The sequence below is a fragment of the Leptosomus discolor genome, chromosome 1 (assembly GCF_034619465.1).
Source record: "Leptosomus discolor isolate bLepDis1 chromosome 1, bLepDis1.hap2, whole genome shotgun sequence".
NCBI classification, from domain to species: Eukaryota; Metazoa; Chordata; class Aves; order Leptosomiformes; family Leptosomidae; genus Leptosomus; species Leptosomus discolor.
Window position 1 is genome coordinate 217226912 of NC_141391.1, and position 21407 is coordinate 217248318.

The window sequence follows — 21407 nt, forward strand, 5'->3', positions numbered from 1 at the left end:
CCATCAGTTGGCTCTTGTGTCCTGCAGAGAAGGCAAGAGGACTCCAGCACGGAGTCACCCAGGCCTGGGCAGAGTGTGGACCCTCTTACAGGACCGCTCACAGACCCGTACGTGGCCATTTGTGTGTTGCTACCTGATTTATTTACTTTGGCCTGCAAAGCCCTGAGCTGCCTTGATCTGTTGGTGATCGCTGAGGTCTGCCCAAGTGCCTGTGGGTTATTTCTACCCAGATAGACGTTAGCTCCTCAACCAAGATATGTTCTTGTTGCACTAAGCTCTATCCCTACAGCCCTTGCCTTGAGGACCTTGCAGACACACGTGCAAGCCAGGAGGATGAAATGCCATTCAATCTCACGCAACTGTTTAGTTCTCAAGTGGTTGTCTGCATGATTGCCTGCCACCCTCCCAGGCAAGGAGACCCAAGGAGGGTGGTCCTCCTTGGTCTGACCCAAAGGAGCCCAGACATTATTTCCCTTTGCAGAAGGCAGCATCCAAGACGTGAACCTCAGCAACACCTACAGCTACTACATGATCCAGGGGCTGCAGCCTGGCACAGAGTACACCGTCACCATCAACCCCATCTTTGGGGATGTCGAGGGGCCGGTGGTGAGAGGGAAAGCAACGACGGGTGAGTGCCCTACAGCAAGGGTGGGAGCCAGCCCAAGCAGACACAGATGGGGGTCATGGTGTGCTGGCAGCACAGAGTTGGTGTCATTTGGAGTCACCACCCTGCCTGTCATCCAGTGCAGAAAGCAGTCTGGGTCCTTACATTTTTTGGGGGGCCACTTAGAAGCTGTTGGGACCTTGATGCAACTGGGCAACTCTGCTGTCTTGCAGTGGCATCGAGCACCGTCCAGATGCTGAAAGTGAGTGAGGTATCCATCAACAGCGCTCTGGTCTCCTGGGACTCAGTTGCTGGGGCCACCGGCTACCGAGTGGCTTGGGGTCCCACACCAGGTAAGATCCCACTGTCCTCCAGCCTGCATCACCTTCACCTCCTTCCATAGCATGGGATATAAGGCACTGGGAATCTCAGGGATGGTGGGTGTAGGGGCAGGTCCAGCTCTTTAACTGCTCTGAACAGCCTCTCCCACAACTTCAGGGCATGAACTGAAACCAGAAATTGTTGCTGGAGCTGACCAGCAATGCTAGCACGCAGGGTCCCTGCAGCAGCTACGTCGAGCCTGACCCTAGCCCCACACATAGAGCAGGAGTCCTCCTATACCACCTTAGCTGGTCCTCAGGGAAGAGGTGGGGCAGGTCATCTGGCACAGGGGCTTTGCAACTCCCTGCAGGTGCAGGGGAGGGACAGAGCACACGCCTACGTTACTGTGGGCCCTGGATGTGAGAGCTGGTTTGGTTCCTTCGGTTCCTCTCAGCTGGTTTGGATCCTTTAGTCATTCAAATTCCCAAATAAATAACCGTAGGAAAACTCTCCCTTGCCCCAGCGTATGCACGGGTGTCCTGCAACAGAGGTTCAGCTGGGTTGGAGATGGACTGCCAGGGAAGACGTGGTGTCTTTTCCAGTATGCAACAGAGCTGCTCTCCAGACTGTTCAGGTTTTATCCTCTTCTATTTTACTTCCTCTCTTCCAAAGAGTTCTTTGGCAAAGACCGTCCTCGCCAGCTGGCCCTCAACAAGTCCATCACAGCCTACCAGCTCCGCAACTTGGCCTATGACACCGAGTATGTGATTTCCCTCTACGTGCTCTTCGGCTCAGCGGAGGGACCAGGGATCACAACCTCAGCCAGGACGTGTGAGTATGGGCAGGACGTTCAAGTAGCTACCACAGTACACAATCCTCGCGTGTCTGGTTCAACCTCGTGTGTCCCTACAAAGGCCTTACACTGTACCTCCTGCACCCCACTCCCATCATCTTCCCCTCATGTCAGGGGCACTGTGGTGGTGATCCTCTGCCCTGCCAATCAAACGTGCCTGGTGCTGTGAATCCTAAAGGCTCTAGGTTTTCTGCCTGGGAGTCTTCAGGTGCAAACTGGAGTCAATGTGCTGGCTTGGGCAGAGCTTCAGGTATGAACTGCCCAATCTGTGCTCACTGATCTTCCAGGCATCCCAAAGTCCAGACCAACGGCCAAAGTCTTCCACATTGTTAAAGAGTCCAGCTGGAGAAGAGATGAGACCTGAGTAAATTCTTCTGTAGGGAGTGAAAGATAAATGGAGAGAAACAGCCTGACATGGAACTTTGTAGAATCATAGAATGGTTTGGGTTGGAAAGGACCTTTAAAGGCCATCTAGTGCAACCCCCCCTGCAGTAAGCAGGGATATCTTTAGCTGGATCAGGTTGTTCAGAGCCCCGTCCAACCTGACCTTGAACTTTTCCAGGGATGGGGCTTCTACCACTTTTCTGGGCAACTGGTTCCTGTGGTTTACCACCCTCAACATAAAAAAATTCTTTCTTATATCTAGTCTGAATCTGCCCTCTTTTAGTTAGACCTTAGAACTTGCTGCCTGGTGACAAAGTCCCATTGCCTCAAAGGAGGGACTCCAAAGGGCTGTGCTGGGAGACCAGGTTGCCTGGACAAGAGACAACAAATGCAAATTCTTCATGTAAAATAGGGAAAGATGGTGGTCTATTTTATGACCAGAATTTGTCCCTCCATGGTAAACTTCAGGATCACTGCATCTTAGTGGGGGGAAGGCAGCAATGCTGAGCCTGGCCATCAGAAAGCAGAGGCAGTATTTGCACAGTAATAGACGTATCCTCAGAGAGGTTTAAGAGTGGCAGAAGGTGATCAGCAACCCTGGAATACGGTATGGAGATAACGGACTGACTCTTGTGAAGAAGAGCGCAGGCAAACACTGATGTTCAGCACCTGTGGGAGCTCTGGGTGGATGTTCCACCCTGCAGACAGTGTGGGGGTACCGGGATCTGGATCTCACAACTCCCTGGATCCCTGTACTCCTTGTCCTGAGCTTGTGGAGATGCTCCCACCTGGATCTAGCACAGAATGTACTCCTCAGTGCTAAGGGAGGTAGGATGTACACATGTAGCCCAGACCTCAAGCAGTGCAAACTGCCAGCTCTCCAGGTGAGGCCAGTGAGGCACTGAGGATAAGCAGAGATACCACTTTTAACCCTTTTACATCATTTTATACTGACAACGAGGAGCCCTGTTGGACAGTACTCTGATGCTGTCTTCACTTTGCAGCTCCTCTTGGCTACGTGTCCAATTTCAAGGTCGTGTCCTACACCAGCACAAGCCTGTCTCTGGGATGGAGTGCCACGGCAGCTGCCACCAAATTCAAAGTCACCTGGAGCCCTGTGGGAGCAGCCAAAGGTGAGCAGAGAAAGGGTGCACGTGTTCGTGCCTGGTATGGACCTATGTCTATGGCCATGGTGGTGGGAGGCGCCTTTCCAAACTCCTGATCTACTGTCTGGGGTAGGAAGGAGATCTCACTACTGACAGACATGGCTCTCAGCCTGCACCCATTGGTGATGGCTCCTTCTCCCTTTGTATTCGTGCTCTTCTATTTATGGTGATCATCCCCAAAGCTCTGAAACAACAGTACAGCCAGGAATGGCTCTTTCCTTTGGAGGGGATGCCACCAGCCTCACTGATGAAATACAGGCTCTGAAATACCCCCCCCCCTTTTTTTTTTTTAACAGAAAAACAGGTTGCCAAGACACAGTACCTGGGCAGTAGAGTGTTGGCTTACCGGATTGACCGCTTGCTGCCCAACACCCTGTATAAAGTCAGTGTTCGGGCTGTTTTCAGCAAGGCCGAGGGGCCGGAGGTGACTTTGACTCACCGCACAGGTACGTCCTGGTGGAACAACCCTCCTCGTGTTGGGCTGCGAAGGCTGGATTCATGGTCCTGTGCGTTGCACGTTGATGGTGGAGCAACACGAGCAGCCCTCGTAACTGGTAGCCATAATCCTCGGCTGTTTCAATGGATAGGAGTGGGCACATCCTTCTGGCGTGTTAAACAGGCTTGGCACAGTTAGGCAACCCTGGATGTATTAACACGCTCCCAAATCTTATTTATCCACATCCATCTTAGGAAGGCACCGTCAGGGTCACCTCACCAGCATGCACCCTTGAGTTTGGCATTCCTTGATTTGTGCCTCTGGCTCTTCAGACTTGGGTTCCTGGCTCCTTTCAGTGTCTTTTCCACATGAATTCATCTGAATCACAGTTCCCCATGGTGTTTGAAGATGCATCAGGATAATGTGTCCTCTCTTGGCCCCCTCCTCATGTCCCTGTGTCGTGTCACCAGAGTATGGTGCAGGCGATAAGAGATGTGGATGAGATCCCTGAACTTTGCTGCACAGTGCTCCTCTCCATGGATTCATGAGGAAATGCAGCCTGGCATCCTTGAATAATGTCCGGAAACTAGATATTGCATAAATACCCAAATCTTTCGTCAGAGCCACAGCTTATAGCCATGAACCTGGTGCTGTGTAACTTGAGCGGTTACCTCAGACATCTCATCCTGGTTCATTTTTGCAGCATCTCTTGCAGACTCCAACCCCATCCAGACCATCCGAGGTCTGAGGATTACTGACACTGGCATAAACAGTTTGAAGCTGGCTTGGAAGAGGCTTCCTGGGGTGACTCACTATAAGATATCCTGGGTGCCATTCAATGGTAAGCAAACTGGTCTCTTAGTCAGGTGTGGGATGAGGACAGAGCTCAAGGAACCCCGGAGAACAGCAGCTTAGCTCAGCTCATCCCTTTTGCCACAGATGATCAGGGTAGATGGGGACTGTATTGTCTGCGGGGACAGGTTGGAGCTCTGTAACGGATCAGGTTTTAGCCTCTAACAAAGATATCCATTGGATATAGGCATAGCTGGGATTTGGGAAGTCAGAGAAGTGGTTCCTTTCCAGTAGCACATGTGATGCCTTTGTGACCAGCCCATGCCTCAGTTTCCCTATATGAAAAATGAGCTCATAACACTCCTCTGTGTCCAGGTCCCGTAAGATCTGTGTGAAGAAGCTGCTGTAACAGTGATTGTTAATAGCAATTACCTTGCCCTTTCCATATACACTGTGGGTTTTTTTCAATGGCTCCTCTTAGGTGGCTTGGAAACCTCCCATCTGGTGGCAGCAGAGACAGTCTCCTTCACGATCCCCAAACTGAAGGAGAGTACTACCTACACCATCTGCATGTCTGCAATAATCCAGGGACAGGAGGGGAGCCCCACACTCGTCACAGCCAAAACCTGTGAGTACGGGACCCTGAGTGGGGACAAGAGCAACTCCACAGTAGTACTGGGGACTATCTCCTCCTAGGGCCTCTGATGGGAGGATGGAAAAAGAGCGATATTGGCTGTTAGACATCTCAGGACTTCTCAGGTCCCACCAGCCAGCATGCCAGAAAACATGCATTGGTCCTTTCTTCTTATTACTGAGAAGTGTTGGGACTTGGCCTGTCATCTTCTGCCAATTAATCACTGTGAGGTGCCATTTTTGTAGCACATCATCTTGGAATTACCTCTTTAGTTACAATATCTTTACTATTTCCAGTAGATAAAGGCAAACATCAGTCATGACTGTGACATCGTGTGACTTGATTGATGCTGCAGTATAGGCAGATTTGGAGATCAAGCAGTGGAGAAGATTGGGGGTGTGGAGCCAGTGCTGTGGTTTCAAGGAGCACTAGCACCTGCTGCAAGTGAGCAGGCAGAAACTTTATTGCCCACCTCAACAGCTCAAATATCACAGTCAGTTTAGAGAAACACCTGACATTCCAGGCTGAAGATCTGCCGACAGCTATTTGCTAAATCTCCACTAATTCCTACCAGCTGAGGATCTGATCTGATTCAGCTTTCTGGAAAACCCCTGAAGTGCTGTAGGGACTCCTTCCTCTCACCAGAAATGTGGTATTTTAGGAGGCAGAAGGTCTCCAAAGCTGGTTGTAGGCTATGGTGTGTTTCCTGGCGCACACATCCTTTGCACCCTGGGGTAGATACCTGAGGGATTCACCAGCAGCTGGAGCTGTGGACAAGTGTAGCGGAGATGTGCTTCGTGCTCATCACTTCTATCTGGACTTTTTGTCTTTGATTTCAGTGGGGCCAGGATTTGAGCCTCCCAAAGGATGCATCAGCTTCCTTTCAGCTCAGCCAAGCTTTCAGTGGTAGCTTCTACCCACCCTAAGCTTTGTTTCTTTCTTTTCCAACAGTGGATTTACCCAAAGTGACTGAGTTCACAGTGCAGGAGGCTGCGGAGACCAGCGTTTTGCTGACTTGGGTGGCTGTTCCTGGTGCATCCACGTACCTATTAACATGGCGCTTGTCCTCAGGTAACGTTTTTTTGGTGGGGGGAGGAAGGATGACTTGTAGTTTGGTCCCCCCACTGTGTGAGCTGCCCCGGCACCCAAGGGGATTTGAGGATGGAGCACGGATGTATCTGGCTTGCCCTGCTGTCTGTTTGATTCAGTACCTGGTCTGAGAGCCAGCTGATGCTGCAGAAGAAGGTGCAAGTGGCAGGTATTAAAGGGTAAATTTCTTTCCACCACGAGCCTTAAGTGGCTGCTGTTTCCTTCAAGTGCCATGACTTGTGTCACCAAGTGCTGCCCAGTTTGACCTGGGGTAAATGATGCTGTGTCACTCTTGGCAGCACAGGTCCTTCTTTTGAACACATCTGGACCCTGTTGAGCAGGAGAACAGAGGGTTGACCCTAGGGGCTTCCATACGTCATGTCCCTTCATCTCAGCTTCTTTATTTGGGTGAAAAAGGGAGGGGAAAAATGGAAGCTGGCCCACTGAGAAGGCTCACGAGACGACCCATTTGGCCACTGCAAAATCCTCAGGGAAAGAAAAAAAGGAAATGTGAAAATTGCTTAGGAAAAAGCCTGCTGGTTGGCATTATCAATGCCTCTTCCTCTAGAGCCACTACCTGCCCATCAGGGATGGTTGGACCAAACCCAAAGAAGGTTGATTTTTTTTTTGTCATCCATACAACCTTATTTCTTATCTGTTTAAAAGCTTTCCTACATAGTAGATTTAAAACTTTCCTAATCATTGCTCACAACTTCTAGTGTGTGTTTCCAATTGATTTGGTCTTGCAGTGTTTGCCCTTTTAAAGCACCAGCTATGTTACTTTTTCCTGGAGTGGGCTTAAACCTCTTTGAATATAGCAAGTTTCCTATCATTGTTGCTTCAGCCACTAACTTTTTGCTACGGATCAGTTCATCTTCACAAGTCAATAAAGAAAACGAATCTGACACAATTCCCCTGTGCTTTCTGCAGTGCTTTTTGAGTTACCAGGTCGTCAGCTTTAATTTTTTTTAATTCCAAGGACATTTTGGTATTGGCAGCTTAAGACTTGCAGCATATGTCACTCAGGATGAAGTCTCCTGTGGTAGCATCATTTTTTTGCTGTATGTGTTATGGATAAGTGATTAGGGAACTGAACATATGATTCTCTAGGGCGATTTAAGTGATCTAATGCAACTGTTCCCCTCCTGTGCCATGCTGTTAAAATATTGATCCGTAAGTATTCAAAAATCATTGGTTTCAGAGTTGTCAGGGGCTCAGAAATGGATAATACCATGTCTGACAGTCCCCCTGTGCCCTCACTCGATTGATCCTTCTGAAATAGGTTTATAGCTATTGATTTAACATTCCAATCAGATGAATCTTGCCACCACATTTCAATAGTACCAATGAGATCAAATTTATGCTCGTAAGTGAGTAATTCCAATTTCTCTTGTTTAATTATCCAGGCTGCCAGCACTAGTGTATAAAGGCAATTAAGAATTTGGTCGGATTTGGGTTTTTTTTTTTTTTTTGGCTTTTGGTGCCTTGATTGATTTTCTTCTCTGCAACTTGATTTTTTTTTTTTTCTAAATGGGTACTCATTCAGTACCCATTTCCCTTGCCCCACTTTTAAGCTCATTTAATGCCCTCCTCCCTGCCAGCAGACTCTAGCCAGCCTGCCCTGTAAAAGATGGGGTCCCCTTCTATGCAGCCTGAGGCTGTCCCAGCTGTAGACCTCCTCTGTCTAGTGTTACACGAAGCCAAACCCACATATATCAATGGGGCTCCATCCAGAGCCAGCCTTCATCCCCCATGCAACAGGAAGGACCTTGGAGAGGTTCAGCTGGATGTTGCCCTCCTCTCCTTCCTTTCTACCTTCTCTTGGCCGTTCTTGGAGAACGAAAGTCACAATTTTCTTATCCGTGTAATCAATAGGAGCTCATTTAATCTTGAATTTGCACCTTGAGCCTCACAGTCTCTTGTCCCTTGCAAAACACCAGCTTCATTGTTTGTAGAAAATTATCCCCAGCAAAGACCATCTTCCTTCTCCAAAGCTCGCAGACTTCTTCCTGAATGTGCTCCCCCAGGTATGATCCAAGTACCTCTTGCCTCGGTCCACCAGCAAAGTCTTCTTGCCGTCCCAGAGTATGTGTGGTCACCGTACACTGGTTCTCACTGTGTGGAAAAGCCCCATTATGTGAAACAAAGGGGTTTGGTGGTATGCAGTGGCATAGCCACGAAAGGAAAAGTAGCTGAACTTGCTGTTTGAGGGTCTAGGCAGGCAGGGTGGGTGGGGGACTGCCGTAGATCTGTGCTTCAGCAGAGCGCTCAGCTTGTGCTTCATACAGCAAATCTCTTCAGACAAGGTAGCGTGGCGTCTAAAACAATTATTATTATTTTGCCTTGCCTACACAAAGGGTGGGGAGTAGAAGAGTTTGAGTCAAACTGCAAGAGGGATTTTTATTTTTTTTAAAGGAGGAAAATCTGCCTTCCAAATTTTTTGGGGGTAATTGAGAACATTTAATGAAAATGAAACAGATTATTTACACCGATTTTATTTCTTTCCGTAGAAACTGAGCTTTTTTTACTTCTTTGAGGGAAAATGCTATCTCAGAATGAAAAGGTGCAAGTTTCACTTTCAGCAGTGTCAAAACTCATCATTCGGTGTTTTCAAAATAAGGCACTTACAAAATGTCAAAACATTATTAAGACGTTTTCACAGATTTTTCCTATCATTATTTTAAATCAAAACTATCTATTGTATGCGACCAAATTTCTCGAGTAAGTTAGATTCTGTTCAGCAAACTTTCCATTCATTAACAAAACAGAATCCTGTTTCTATACGCGCTAACTGCTGCAAACCATTGGCCTGTCACAGAGCTCAGCCACTGACACCCCCTGGACCGAATGTCCTCTCTAAACGCTTCTACAAATTCCCGTTTTCCCTTCCTGTTCACGTACTCAAGAACTCCCTCGTCAGATGCAAACAACCTTATTTCACCTGGTTTAGGACCTGACCATTGCAGTTTGCAAACATGTCTAACCAAGAGCCTCTGCTCCGAAGCCCAAGACTCATCTTGCCCCCAAGCTCCTCTTTGCCAAAGGTGGTGTCCTTAGGAGGTGGGATGCTACAGAAAAGGGGGTGATTTTGAGTTTTTCTGGCTCCGAGTCAATGTACGTTTCTTCCTCTTTCACAGCTTCTGATCTTTCCCAGGAACTGTTATCAGCAACTTCTAGATCATATCGAGTGACAGGACTGAGCGCCAAAGAAATGTATTTATTTTCTATAAGACCAGTCTTTGGAGATACGGAGGGACCAGAGACCACACTCCTTGGGCAAACAGGTATGAAGGCTGGAGGCTTGTGTTGCAGTTTTACCTAGGTAACTGCTATGGAGGCTAATTTCTTGGCTTCTCCACCCTTCTGACGCTTTGCTAGATGGTGGCATCGTAACTACAAGAGGTTTAAAAAACACCTTTTCTGTTTGCCTCTTGCAGGGGGACCTCACAGAGAGTCACCTGCGTCAGTCGGTCCAGTGACTTCTACAGAATTGGATACGATGAGATCCCCGTCCATATCTCCTAGCAGTGTGGGGACCACTCCTCTTCCGCTGACGACCACCACAACACTGCCACCAACCCCAGAGACCCAACTATCGACTACTGTAGGGTCTGCGCTGCTGACAACCCTCCCTGGGCCAAGTGAGTGTCTGTCTGTATGTGATTTGATGACGATGTAGCAGTAGGTCAAAACCACCAGGGACCATGGTCTTCTCTGATCTCATGAGTCAAAACTCGTCTTTATTCACTGAGTAGTGAGAGTGGACAATGCCAGGGAAAGGGAAGACACAACCCCCATAAAATGCAGTGAAGCTTTCAGCACTGCCCTGTGGGGTGAAGGTGCTGCCTGCTCACTCGCCAACGCTTGGCATCGCAAGAGGTATTGGGTTTGCTTTGTTGCTCTGAACACAAAGAAACATGCTTCTGCTTTAGGACCCCCCAGCTTACGGAGATCCTCTCTTCCCTCTGCAGTCTGTGGCAAGTTCAAAGCAGACATTGGGTTCCTGGTGGACGAGTCCTCGAGTATTGGCCAGAGCAATTTCAATAAAGTGAAGGATTTCCTCTTCCGGATCATTTCCTATTTCCCTAAGATTGGGCCTGAAGGGACACAGGCAAGATTTTGTTATTCTGTTTCCTGAAGGTGTTTTCCTTCCAAGCATTCACCTTTTGCTTGCCCCTGCGATGACAGCAGTCTGCTTGCTCACGTGCTGTGGATCAGAAAGGCCAAGTGCTTTGCCTAAAGACATGTGTGTGTCCAACTAAGACATGGATAAAAAAAGTCTCCTAAACGTCAGCTTACTCATTTGAATATATTTCCATTTCTTGGCTATTTTTCCAAGACTGAGTAATCAGGAATAAAGCAAATTCCAGACCTACTGAAATGCTGTCTAGGTTATGGAGCCCAGGAATGTGTCAGGTGTGCGTCCCCCTCTAGGACCCCATTTCTGCCCACATCCAGACTGCCAATGGTTAGAGAGACCCAGGTGGGAGCCCAGATGGGAGACGCAGCACGTGCCAGCAGCTGCCTCCTCTAGACAAGCAGAGGACCAGACCCCCAGGCCATGCTGTGAAACACCTCAAGGGCAAATGAAGCTTACAGCGTTAAGTGACAGCTCAGCAAGCCAATGGGAAGACTCAGTAGATCATTTATTTCAGGTCATTTGTGTTTAATTAATGTAATGTTTGAACTAGCCCCTTGAAAGGGAGGTCTACATGGCTCACTTTCAGTTGATCAGGAAACGGGAACTTCTTGCACTCTTTGTTTGCGGGTAGTCTTGAAGGTTTAGGTATATGATGAAGTTACCCTGGGTTAACAAGTAACTCTGGGGAGATGAAGACATTTTGATTTAGGTGGCTATAGTACGAGCTGAGTAGCTGGCCTACAGAGATCAAGGGTTTAATTCAGGAGGGGTGGGTGCTGCCATGGGAGATGCTGCAGCAGAAGATGCTCCCACCCAGCCATGAGCTGCCTGAAGTGCACTGGTCTCCCGTCAGTCCTGTGCTGTATCCACCAGCCTGTGCAGAAATCTCTGATGCCCTAGAGAGTCTGAAATAGTACCTTAAGCATGTGGATTGTGCCCTATGTGCCTGCCAACCTGACAGCCATTTTTGTGCCTATTTTCAGACTACAAGAAACGCAACCTCTTTCCACTCCTGTTGTGCCACAACTAGTGTTTTATCTAACTCAAGGCAATTGATTGAGTGATGCCACATTTTCTGTGTGCCTGAGCCCTCCATGGTTTTTAACCTCCTTGTCTTTGGCAGGTTGCTGTTGCTCAATACAGCGAAGAGCCCAGGGCAGCCTTCTACTTCAACCAGCACCGTGACCGCAACAGTGCCCTGAAAGCCATCAAGGGACTGCGCTACGCTGGAGGCAACACAAAAACGGGTGTGTATGGGCGAGCTGCGCACATGGGGTGGACTTTCTGGCCCAAGGCAGAGACTGGAGGCCAGGGAAAGTATTTGTCTGAGTGTTTTGAACCCATTTACTTGGTTAGAAAGTTATGGTCCAAAGTTCTTTGAAATTTGAAGCAGAGGATTGAATTTTAGTTTTATTTCCAGGGATGGTCATTCCTGATGTCCTTTATCCATGTCCTAGTTTTACTGCTGGATTTCTCTTCGTTATTTTATAACCTTGCCTGCACTTGAGGGAGGTTTTTATACCTGGCTTAGAGACAAAGCCCATAAACATTAGGTGAGGATACTCGATGCTGAAGCATCCTTATTGCCCACTGTATGCACATTTTAATCAGCAAATTCCAATGGTTATTGCCTTGTTACCCTGACAACAAAACAATGTGTCCCGTCCTGTTTTCATGGTGTGTCACCACATAACGTCCTTTGTTCACGTCTGTTGTACAAGTAGCACAGCTCTTCATTAGCTCGGCATCTTGGAAATTCAGATACTTTTGTCTTATGTAGTTAAAAAAACCTCAGAGACAGACAGCACTTTCCACCTGCTCATTCCGAGCAGGACAGTACAGTGTTCCTGGTCCCCTGAAGGTACACAAGCAGTAATACTAAATTGAAGTTAGTTAGTTTTAACTTGACCATTTTTAAATGTCCCAGTGTCTTTCCATTAGTCAGTATAAAAGGAAGCTTTGAGGCAGGCATGTATGTTAACTGAAGGCTTATATATCTCATCCTGGCTTGGTGGTATTGGTCAGGAACACAAAAAAATGGGGCTGATCAAAATACAAGAATTTTGATGGGACTGGTTAGGGAAAGCAGGTGTGAAACTAGTCAGACTGCTAATTCCTGGGTAACCTTGCCTCTAATCCTTCTTTTTATGGAGGTTGTGTCAAGAGAGACATTTTACCGCTCATAGGAGTCTTTATGTACTGCTGTGGGGCTTCTTAAGGATTTCAGTTTTGGGGAGAGCTCTTTGTGAAACTTTCCTGGTTTTTCTAAAGAAATTTGGAAATGGAAATTCTGTGGATTTTTTCCTAAAGTGTAGGAAAAATGCTTCAAATGTCCTGAATTTTTTTTTTTTTTTTTCTTTTCCTTTTCAAAACTCTGCTGAATTCGTCCTGGACCATTTCAGCCAATCTGATTTACTGCTGTCTTCCCTCACAAGATGTTGCCCCATTCTAGGGGCTACTATCCATTTATGGAGCCACACTCAATGCCTTTTTTCCTTCATCTGTGGAAGGAGACCCACAGGCCCCACCTGCAGACCTAATACTTAGACAGATTTACAGCATATGTCTCCATGTTTGCTCAGGTCGTGGTATAACCTACATGCTAAAGGAGTTATTTCAGTCCTCCAGAGGGATGAGACCAGATTTCCCTCACATGATCGTGCTCGTGACTGATGGGCAATCCCAGGATGACGTGTTGCCACCAGCCAGAGTAGCCCATGCTTTGGGTAAGAGTTGCCTTGTTGCGTTTCCCTGAGGCCTTGGTTCTTCATGGATTCCCAGGGTGTTGAGAGCGGCACGTTATGTGATGTGTGCACTTTGAGTGCGTTGTTGGCTTTCTTCACTCCTTTATCCTTTCTTCCTTCTGTTCCTAGCTTGAGTGTCTTGGTTTGCTCTGACTCACACACGCTGCTTCAGGTGAGTTCTCACGTGGCTACTGGTGTACCTGATCCCAGCAGAGGTTATTAACAGGAAGGTTATGATGAGGGGTTTGGAAACTCTGACCTCAAACATTTTTGCTTCTGTTGAGTGAGCGATGTGTTTCAGGGATCCGCATCGTTGCTGTGGGTGTCTCAGGAGCTGACCCCGTTGAGCTCAGCAGCATCTTGCTGCAGCAGAACCTCCAGAACGTTTTCTACGTCAGCACGTTTGATGACTTCCCCCAGATCCTCCGAGAGCTGATAGAAGTCATTTGTTCTAACCCTCAGCCTTCAGGGGCCCAGCTACCATCCAGGGAGGTGAGCTGCGTCACAGACCTTTGAATATAAGCCAGCTTGCTTGGTGCAGGTCATGCACAAGGGCAATCCTCTTCCCTGAGCAAAGTTTCAAAGCAAAGCCAGAACAGATTTAGGACACTGGGTCCCATCCTGACCTCACTTGCTGTTCAACCCTAGAGATAAGGAACAAAATCTTCGAAATCAAGGGAGTGGAATTGGGGAAGCCAGAATACAGCTTTGAATGTTTCAATGCATAAGGCTACTGCAGGGGTGGAGCACTTGGGTGTATTATAAATTCATTGCCCTCTTCTAACTCGGGTCGATGGGCCATTGGTATGGATGTGAGCTCGTCTGCAGAGTATCTCCAGTAGTGATGTTTTATGGCTGTTTCAGTGAAAAGGGTGGTGACAGAAAAGCACAGTGACCTCTTGAGGTTGATGTTTGATGTCTGGTTCCAAAACCAGGAGGATCACTAACCTAAGCTAATCTCCTTGCTGTAGGTTGCCAGACCTGAAGCCGACAAGCAATTGCAATTTGCAGAAAGCAAGCCACACATCCCTGATCCATACTCAGCTGAACCACATATCCAAAAAGAAGAGGAGGCTTGTGGTCCCTGGTGTTTAAAGGTGAGAATTAGTTCACTGGAGCCTGTTGAGGGGATTATATTTCAAAGAAACATTGATCACTGCTCTGATCGGGTCACTTCTCTTACCTGTGTGGTGTGCAGTGAAGTTGTATCAGTGTCAAGATCTTGAACTTTGGAAACCATGTGCATGTTTGGGGAGGTCATTGTAGAAGTTGGCGTTTCAGCATGGGAAATGAAGCAGCCTCCTGTGCTCCTTCCCAGCAAACCAATGAAATGCCGGTCGTTCGTAGATCCTGCTTCATACCTGCCAGCCCCATGCAGACATCCCAGATGTTCTGTGGCATCTCAGGTAGCTCTAGACTCTACGTGAGCCCCTGAACAGACCAACAAGATGCTGCTGCTCCTTACTTCAGAATTAAAATGTTGGGAGGCCAATTGACCCACTCCTCCTACCAAGCAGAAAGCCAGAGGAACAGTAGAACAGCCCCAGAGCCCATGTGCTGGTCTAGTGAGTTTACTGATGTGGCTATAGCCAGCAAGACTGAACAGTCTATGTAAGCTTTGCTGGAGAAAATGAAGGTCTCTGTAGTAGCTAGTCCGTGTGGTCAGCAGAGTCTGCTCATGATCCAGTTCACAGATAGGTGTCCACACTGGCGGAATAGCTCAGACAGTGATGTTTATGCTGTCGCAGTCTAAAATGAGGTGAGATGAATGTTGTCCATAGATGGCTGAATTAGGGTATTTACTTCGTTTCTGCCGAACTCCTTTCTGCAATTTTCTTGCCTGGGGGAGAATTGCATTGACACTACCCTTGAAGTCTTGCAGATATGTAACCAGTATTTGGAGTCCCTCTGAGCCAAGAAGAAGATCCTGACCTAAAGATGTGACATAGGCCATGACTTCTTAAGGAATCATTATGTTCCCTGACTGCATTTTGTCCTCACACAACTCTGCGTTCTACCTCCTGTTCACCCAATTTCAGTGCAAGCCAGAGACAAAATAAATAATGCGTAACCTCCAAGGGACTTTAAATAGTTTGAGGATACGAACAGGTCACCTGGATGGTCAACTTTGCTTCTTCCTTTTCTTGCATAAGCCAAGGAGTGTGCTAGTCTGTGTTTCATGGTCACTCTGGTTTGAGTTTATTTGTCATTCTTTGGTAGATAATGATTTCCTGATCATTTGTTCTATCTTCCTTTTCCTTTCAAGAGCTTCAGGGGCTCACCAGCTCATGGAGGCTATGACCCATACAGCTTTACTACAAAGGGAGAGAAAGGAGAGCGGGTGAGTCCACCAGCATGAACCATCCACTCAATTAATATGCAACCAAATGATTAGAACCAAGGAAGAGATCTAGCAAAGAATCATCTTCAGATCTTTTATGTTGGTGTTTTGATATGATCCTGCTCCATGGTGGCTTTGAAAATCAGGCAAAAGGGAACTAATGTGTGTGTGTGTGTGTGTGTGCTGGCAATTGGGGATTCTCTGAAGCGGTACAGAAAGCTAGTGCTGCATGAAGCTGTTTGGGTCTGTGGGTCTGGGGCCATAACCTGCACACTGTTACTTTCCATATGTTTAGGGTCTACCCGGGAAGGACGGCATTCCTGGGCTGCCGGGCAGACCGGGGCGGACAGGTCCTCCTGGTCCTCCTGGACTCATGGTATGTATTTTTTTAACAAACTTAGTCAAAATGCCATTTAAGAGAAGCATGAGCATGGCTCTTTCTCTCTCTCCTGTTTTGCAGGGTCTCCCTGGCATCCAAGGTGATACCGTAAGTGTTTTGAATGCAGCAAAGATCATCAATACAGTGAGACCCTGAACCTTTGCTTTGCAAGCCTTTCAAAGGCCAGTTGCACTGAGCAGGACAGGAATCCCAAGTGACCCATTTTGCCTTTATTGAGGGGCTGTTGCTGTCACCAAATAGCTCCAAACAGGTTTCCCGCTGTTCAGATATCTGGCAAATAATGCACCACAACATGGGCGCATTTCTAACCAAGTAACCCTCAATGAACCAGAGCCGTCCAGAAAAGGGCCAAGGACTATGAACTCTGCCTTCAGTCACATATATCGGTCCTACTGCCTAATCACCAGCAGCATCGTTTGCTCAGAGACTTCCCACACACAAATAGTTCATGCAACAGTTCATCGCATTGCTTGGAAAACATGCATCTAGCTAGACCAGCCAAACCTCCTGTGCTCTAGTTTTTTGCTGTACTAATAATTGCTCCATGCTGTTGAGGTCATTGGTGATGGTACAGCTTTGCACACTAGATCAGCAGTCACGAATGTCCCTCCCCTGCATTTACCAGGGCTCTGTTAGTAGACAACTGCGTTTGACCAGCTAAAGCACCTTTCGCTCTGAGAGCTGTATTGAGAAGGGACTGATACCAAGGTGCCCAGGTCATTTGAGGTGCCCTAGGATTTCCACGGCAACCATGCAGGGCTAATAAAATATGGGTCTTGATGGACGCTTCTGAAGTGAGAGCTGGAGGCCAGTCAGGTATCAGAGAGCATCACAAATGGCACAAGACGCCAGCATGTGTATTTGAACCGAGCACCTGACCTCCGTTGGCTGCAACGGATGTAAGCAACCACTTCTTGCGCAGAAACAGTATTTCAGTGGCACCATCATGAACTTAACTCCATCTTTGGGGCTCAATTCAGTTGCTTCAAGAGTCCTTTCATGTCATTTGAGATGTGCTGTTATCCCACCCATCCACCAGCTGATGCTCCAGAAGGACACAGGTCTCCCATAAATCCTGCGTAATGTCTGCCAGCCCTGTGCCTTGGGTACCTGGGGTTATGTCAGATACCCCAGGACATCCATGTTGGGGCATCTGAATCAAACTACCAGTGTCTGTGATGGGGTAGCACCTATAAAAAAGGGTTGTGACATTTGTGAGCCATGGTTTGCATGGATCACAGGGGTCTGGCACAAACCACTGCGGACACTGAATGCCCCTTCTGACTCTGTTTGCCGCCTTCTGGTGGATTAAATAAGCAGCAATCCCCCATTCCTCACAGCATCCAATGGTGCTCGAATGTACTACACTGTCACTGCGTCAGGTGTGCATCCAACAGGCACCCATCACTAGAGAAGGACGTATAACACACTGGCCCCACGGGTGACACATACATGGTTCTCGTCAACGTTGGGACAAAAACCCATTTTCATGACCACTTTAAAAGTGAGCGAAACTTTATTAGAGACAGGTCTGTAACCTGAATGTCCCACAGTGATGGTCTTGTGGGTGCTTTGCTGTTTAATACCGCAGGATTTATTTTTATTTCCAGGGATCTCCTGGCTATCCAGGACCAGCGGGGCCGAAAGGAGACAGAGTGAGTTTCAGTCCTGGGTTTCACTGGGGAAAAAGCTATTGTGTTACTCTGATCTCTAATATCTAAGCATTTGCACAGTGACCTTTGGTGAATATGGGCTTCTGAGCTGTATGTAACCAGCCCTACACTGCTAGTCTTCAGCTTGGGCAGTTGTCCTCAGCTTTGCTAGGAGGAATCTAACGTCTTTATGGAGAAAAGTGCTCAGTCCTTATCACAGGCCCTTGGCATAGTTCAGTTGGTTATTTGCAGAAGGAGGCAGCACTTAGTCGGGTCGTTCTGCCTTTCTGAGTTTCTACTATGAACAAGCCTGTTTGCATACATTTAGGACACAAAAAGGTAAGGCTTCAAGATCAGTTGTGGGCAGATCCCAGGAGCAGTTGTCCTGTCCTTCCCCCAACCCCCCAATGCACGTTCCTTCTCTTTCTTTGCCTCCACCTGAGCTGTCTGAATGGCTACAGATCAGGGAATGGATCCTGCTGTAAGCCAACCTCCTTTTTTTTACCCTGAGATTAATTTTCTTCCATGCCAGTAAGCAAAGCTCGTGTCATGGCCGTGGTTTCTGGTACCTCTGCAAAAGAGTTGCTGCAAGCAGGTGGTTTGGGTTTGCAGTGCAGGGAGGGGTTGTTTGATTTTCAAGTTGCTTACACTGATCGTGAAATTGCCCCAAAGTCGTGAAACTGCCTGTCTGCACCCAGACCTCCCAACGCAGCTGAGCATGTGTCCTCCTCCCTTTGTGCACAGGGTGAACCAGGCTATGTCCTGGGAGGAGTGGAGGTGATTCCTGGCCAAAATGGGCAGCCTGGCACCCCTGTGAGTATCATACCCCAGGTGTGGTGGACCCTTCAGCCTCTCAAGGGCTGGCAGAGAAGTGAAGGGAGCTGGGAGAGAGCCCACATCCCTCCTTCTCCTCCTTTTCATCATTGCAGGGACAGAAGGGGCAGCCAGGGGTTCCTGGGGTAGCAGGACCACCAGGTTTACCAGGTTTACCAGGGCCACAGGGGCCACCAGGGATCTCCATCAAGGTAAGCATTGTTATTTGAACCATGTGTGATGTTGTACGGCAGAAAGAGGAGACTCAGTGTGGTCCACGATCCCTGGATATTCTGTTCATTCAAGGGCCCTGGGAACACACATTTCTTCTGTCCATCATGGGATTCTCCCATTGAGGCATAAAAGGAGGCACTCTGCAAAATGTTCCCGTCATCAGGGCCCTGCTGTTCAACACAGCGGGGATAGACAATGGAGCTTGAAAAGGTTATGGTCAGCCTTGTCTGACATGGGACCAGGTTCAGTGGCCACTAAGACTTTTCCAGCTCCAGGTCCCTAGGAGTGTTTTTTGCTGACTGGAGTGAGATTCACGGGACCACTTGTACTGTGCACAGCCAAAACTGGACTGATGGTTGTCACCAAGTGTCTCCTTGCATTGCGGGTGGGTCAAAAAGTCTCATCAGACACTAGGAGACCTAAACTCCCCCAAGAGGGTGGGTCGACACCAGATATTGCAGGTTGTGGTGTCTGGAGCGTGGAAGATAGCAGACACCTCTACTAAAGCTCTGTCTTCCCTTGGGAGTGGGAGTTTTGGTCTCTGGATTTGTCAGCCTACAGGAGCCTTTTGCTGGGACTAGGTTTAGAGAGGACCTCCCTCTCTAAATTACCACCTCATGGTAATTCTCCTTTGTGTTTCAGGGTGAACCAGGAGATTCAGGTGTCAGGGTAAGTACCTGAGATTGCCTTTCACTTTTCTGTGTGATGAGAAGCCTTTTTTATTATTATTATTCCTAAGCTGCCCAATAGGCTCTGGTTTCCATACTTACCAGATGTCCATCAAGGCTCATAAAGGGCTGCTGGGTGTAAGACTGTCCTGTGCTTCATGCAGGGCCCTCGTGGGAGGAATGGCCTCAAGGGTGACAGAGGAGGCATGGGAGAGCCGGTGAGTGGTCCGCCAATGGCCAGATGCTGTGGAAGAGCTGCCAGCCATGGAGGGAAGGGGCCGTTGGCCTCAGGATGCCCTCGGCCACATGGGGTGGGTGTAGGGGGACAATGTCTACTGCCAGTTCTCATCAGCCGCCACTTTGGGATGCCTCACTCTGTTGACGAGGGCTGGCAGATTAAGCAGGGCAAATTAAGCATTTCTCACTTTGTCAGCTTCATCCTGTCGACCTGTCACTCAGGAATTGCCAAAAGGGAACTGTTAGAAACCCGGCAAAGACATGGGACAGCAGCCATTTGTTTTGCCAAAAGCAAAGCTGTGAGAAGTGCCTCCATCACGGTGCTCACCACGATGATAAACTCTGTGGTGTGGTCAATCAGATTGGCAGATGATAATGAAAGTCGCCTGATGAAGGCTGTTCCAAAGTGATGGTGATTCTCCCTTGAGCCCCCACTATCTCCATCACCTATGGAGGAGCTGAGGGCAGCCCTGCTCCTTCCTACATCCCACTCACCAGTCTCAGGAGGATGGAGAAGAACTGGAGTAGGTCCAGAGGAGGGAAAGAAGGTGGATCAAAAGCATGGGACAGCAAATGGACCGAGCTGGCAGCAGATTCGAAACAAGCAAAAGGAGGTGGTTCTTCACAGAAGTCCCACAGGGATATTTGGGGTGTAGGAAGTTTGAGTTCAAGGAGAGATAAGAGAAGAAGTCCATGGAGGATTACCAAGGGTAAAAGAAACCATGTTTGGTTTGGGAAGCCCTTGCATTACAAATAGCTCAAATCTGGAACATTACTTGAGGACTATATGCATGCCCTGTTCTTGCATCCCTCCCAAGGTGCCTATTACTCTGCATCATCATACGTGGGTGCTTTTTTTGTTACCTTTGCCATACTGCAGAGCTATATCCCCCAGACCAGCCATTTCCCTATGTCAGTCTTCACCCTTTCTACACCAGCAGCATTACTATGTCACCCTTTTACAGCAACACAGCCATGAAGAGACGGTGGAGAAGGCACCTGCTGTCAAATCAACATGGGTACCCAGGCTCTATCTTCCCATGTAACAAGCAAACACGTAATTATTTTCCCTTCCAGATTAAAACCAGTGATCCTTAGCCTATTTGTGAGGAAAAGGGAAATTTGGGAATACATAAACCTCTTTATAAATCCTCAGTTGCAAATGTACTGTTAGGATGGGCAGATCAGGATATAAATTTCTCTGCTTGTGTTTCTGCAGACTTAAAAATAAACATTTTCTTTAGTATGATTGGTAATAAGCAGTTTAGAAGAAAAAGATTTGATGAGGTATGTTCCTTTTCAGGGGAAACGTGGCTTGCCTGGCCCTGTAGGGCTAGATGGTGTTCCTGGACTGCCTGGACCAAGAGGAGAAAAGGTCATTACTCGTGTCAGACGCTTGCTGAATCCACCAGCCCAAGGAGGAACTGAGAATAGCTGAGGCAAAGTAATACAGGGTGGAGAGTGCAAATAAAGCGGAGGCATGTAGGGACTTCCCCCCATTCCCCTCCACTCCCTGCTAATACAGGTTTAAGTCTGTGCATGGCAGAATAGATGCTCCATCTCCATCCACGCCCTTGGTTTCCTCACAGTCCTCATGTTTCCACCTGGTGGAAAATCTTTGCAGTTCCTGCTGTCAGGAGCGGTGTTTTTTTCCCAAAGACAGCCCAAGCCCTGCATGATGCCTGTCCCTTGCATAGGGCTGCTTCATTCAGTCCCCCACCCTGCTTCAAATGGTCCCTGAAAACACCCACAGACCTTTGTTTTTAATTCTGTCCTCCAAGTCATTGCTTGCACCTTGCCTGCAGGTTACTGACTAGGCATATGTCTTAACTCAATGGTTATAGCGCAAATTTTTCCCTTACGGCTTTGCAGGATGGCTAAGAGCAGAGCTCTGAAGC

General features: G+C 48.0%; 1 protein-coding gene across 1 annotated transcript in view; it reads left to right on the top strand.

Moving 5' to 3' along the window:
• The window catches only part of LOC104347583 (collagen alpha-1(XII) chain-like), a 30959-nt gene extending 11040 nt beyond the window's left edge, over positions 1 to 19919 (top strand). The window contains exons 11-31 of the mRNA XM_086462509.1: positions 482 to 628; positions 838 to 957; positions 1598 to 1756; positions 3167 to 3295; positions 3625 to 3774; positions 4468 to 4605; positions 5038 to 5184; positions 6142 to 6261; positions 9417 to 9563; positions 9717 to 9920; positions 10251 to 10390; positions 11544 to 11667; positions 13003 to 13146; positions 13466 to 13656; positions 14136 to 14261; positions 14913 to 14923; positions 15801 to 15881; positions 15966 to 15992; positions 19247 to 19273; positions 19437 to 19490; positions 19625 to 19919. Of these exons, the coding sequence (XP_086318635.1) occupies positions 482 to 628; positions 838 to 957; positions 1598 to 1756; positions 3167 to 3295; positions 3625 to 3774; positions 4468 to 4605; positions 5038 to 5184; positions 6142 to 6261; positions 9417 to 9563; positions 9717 to 9920; positions 10251 to 10390; positions 11544 to 11667; positions 13003 to 13146; positions 13466 to 13656; positions 14136 to 14261; positions 14913 to 14923; positions 15801 to 15881; positions 15966 to 15992; positions 19247 to 19273; positions 19437 to 19490; positions 19625 to 19919 (2681 nt within the window). The remainder of the gene's footprint in view (positions 1 to 481; positions 629 to 837; positions 958 to 1597; positions 1757 to 3166; positions 3296 to 3624; positions 3775 to 4467; positions 4606 to 5037; positions 5185 to 6141; positions 6262 to 9416; positions 9564 to 9716; positions 9921 to 10250; positions 10391 to 11543; positions 11668 to 13002; positions 13147 to 13465; positions 13657 to 14135; positions 14262 to 14912; positions 14924 to 15800; positions 15882 to 15965; positions 15993 to 19246; positions 19274 to 19436; positions 19491 to 19624) is intronic.
• The last annotated feature ends 1488 nt before the right edge of the window (positions 19920 to 21407 follow it).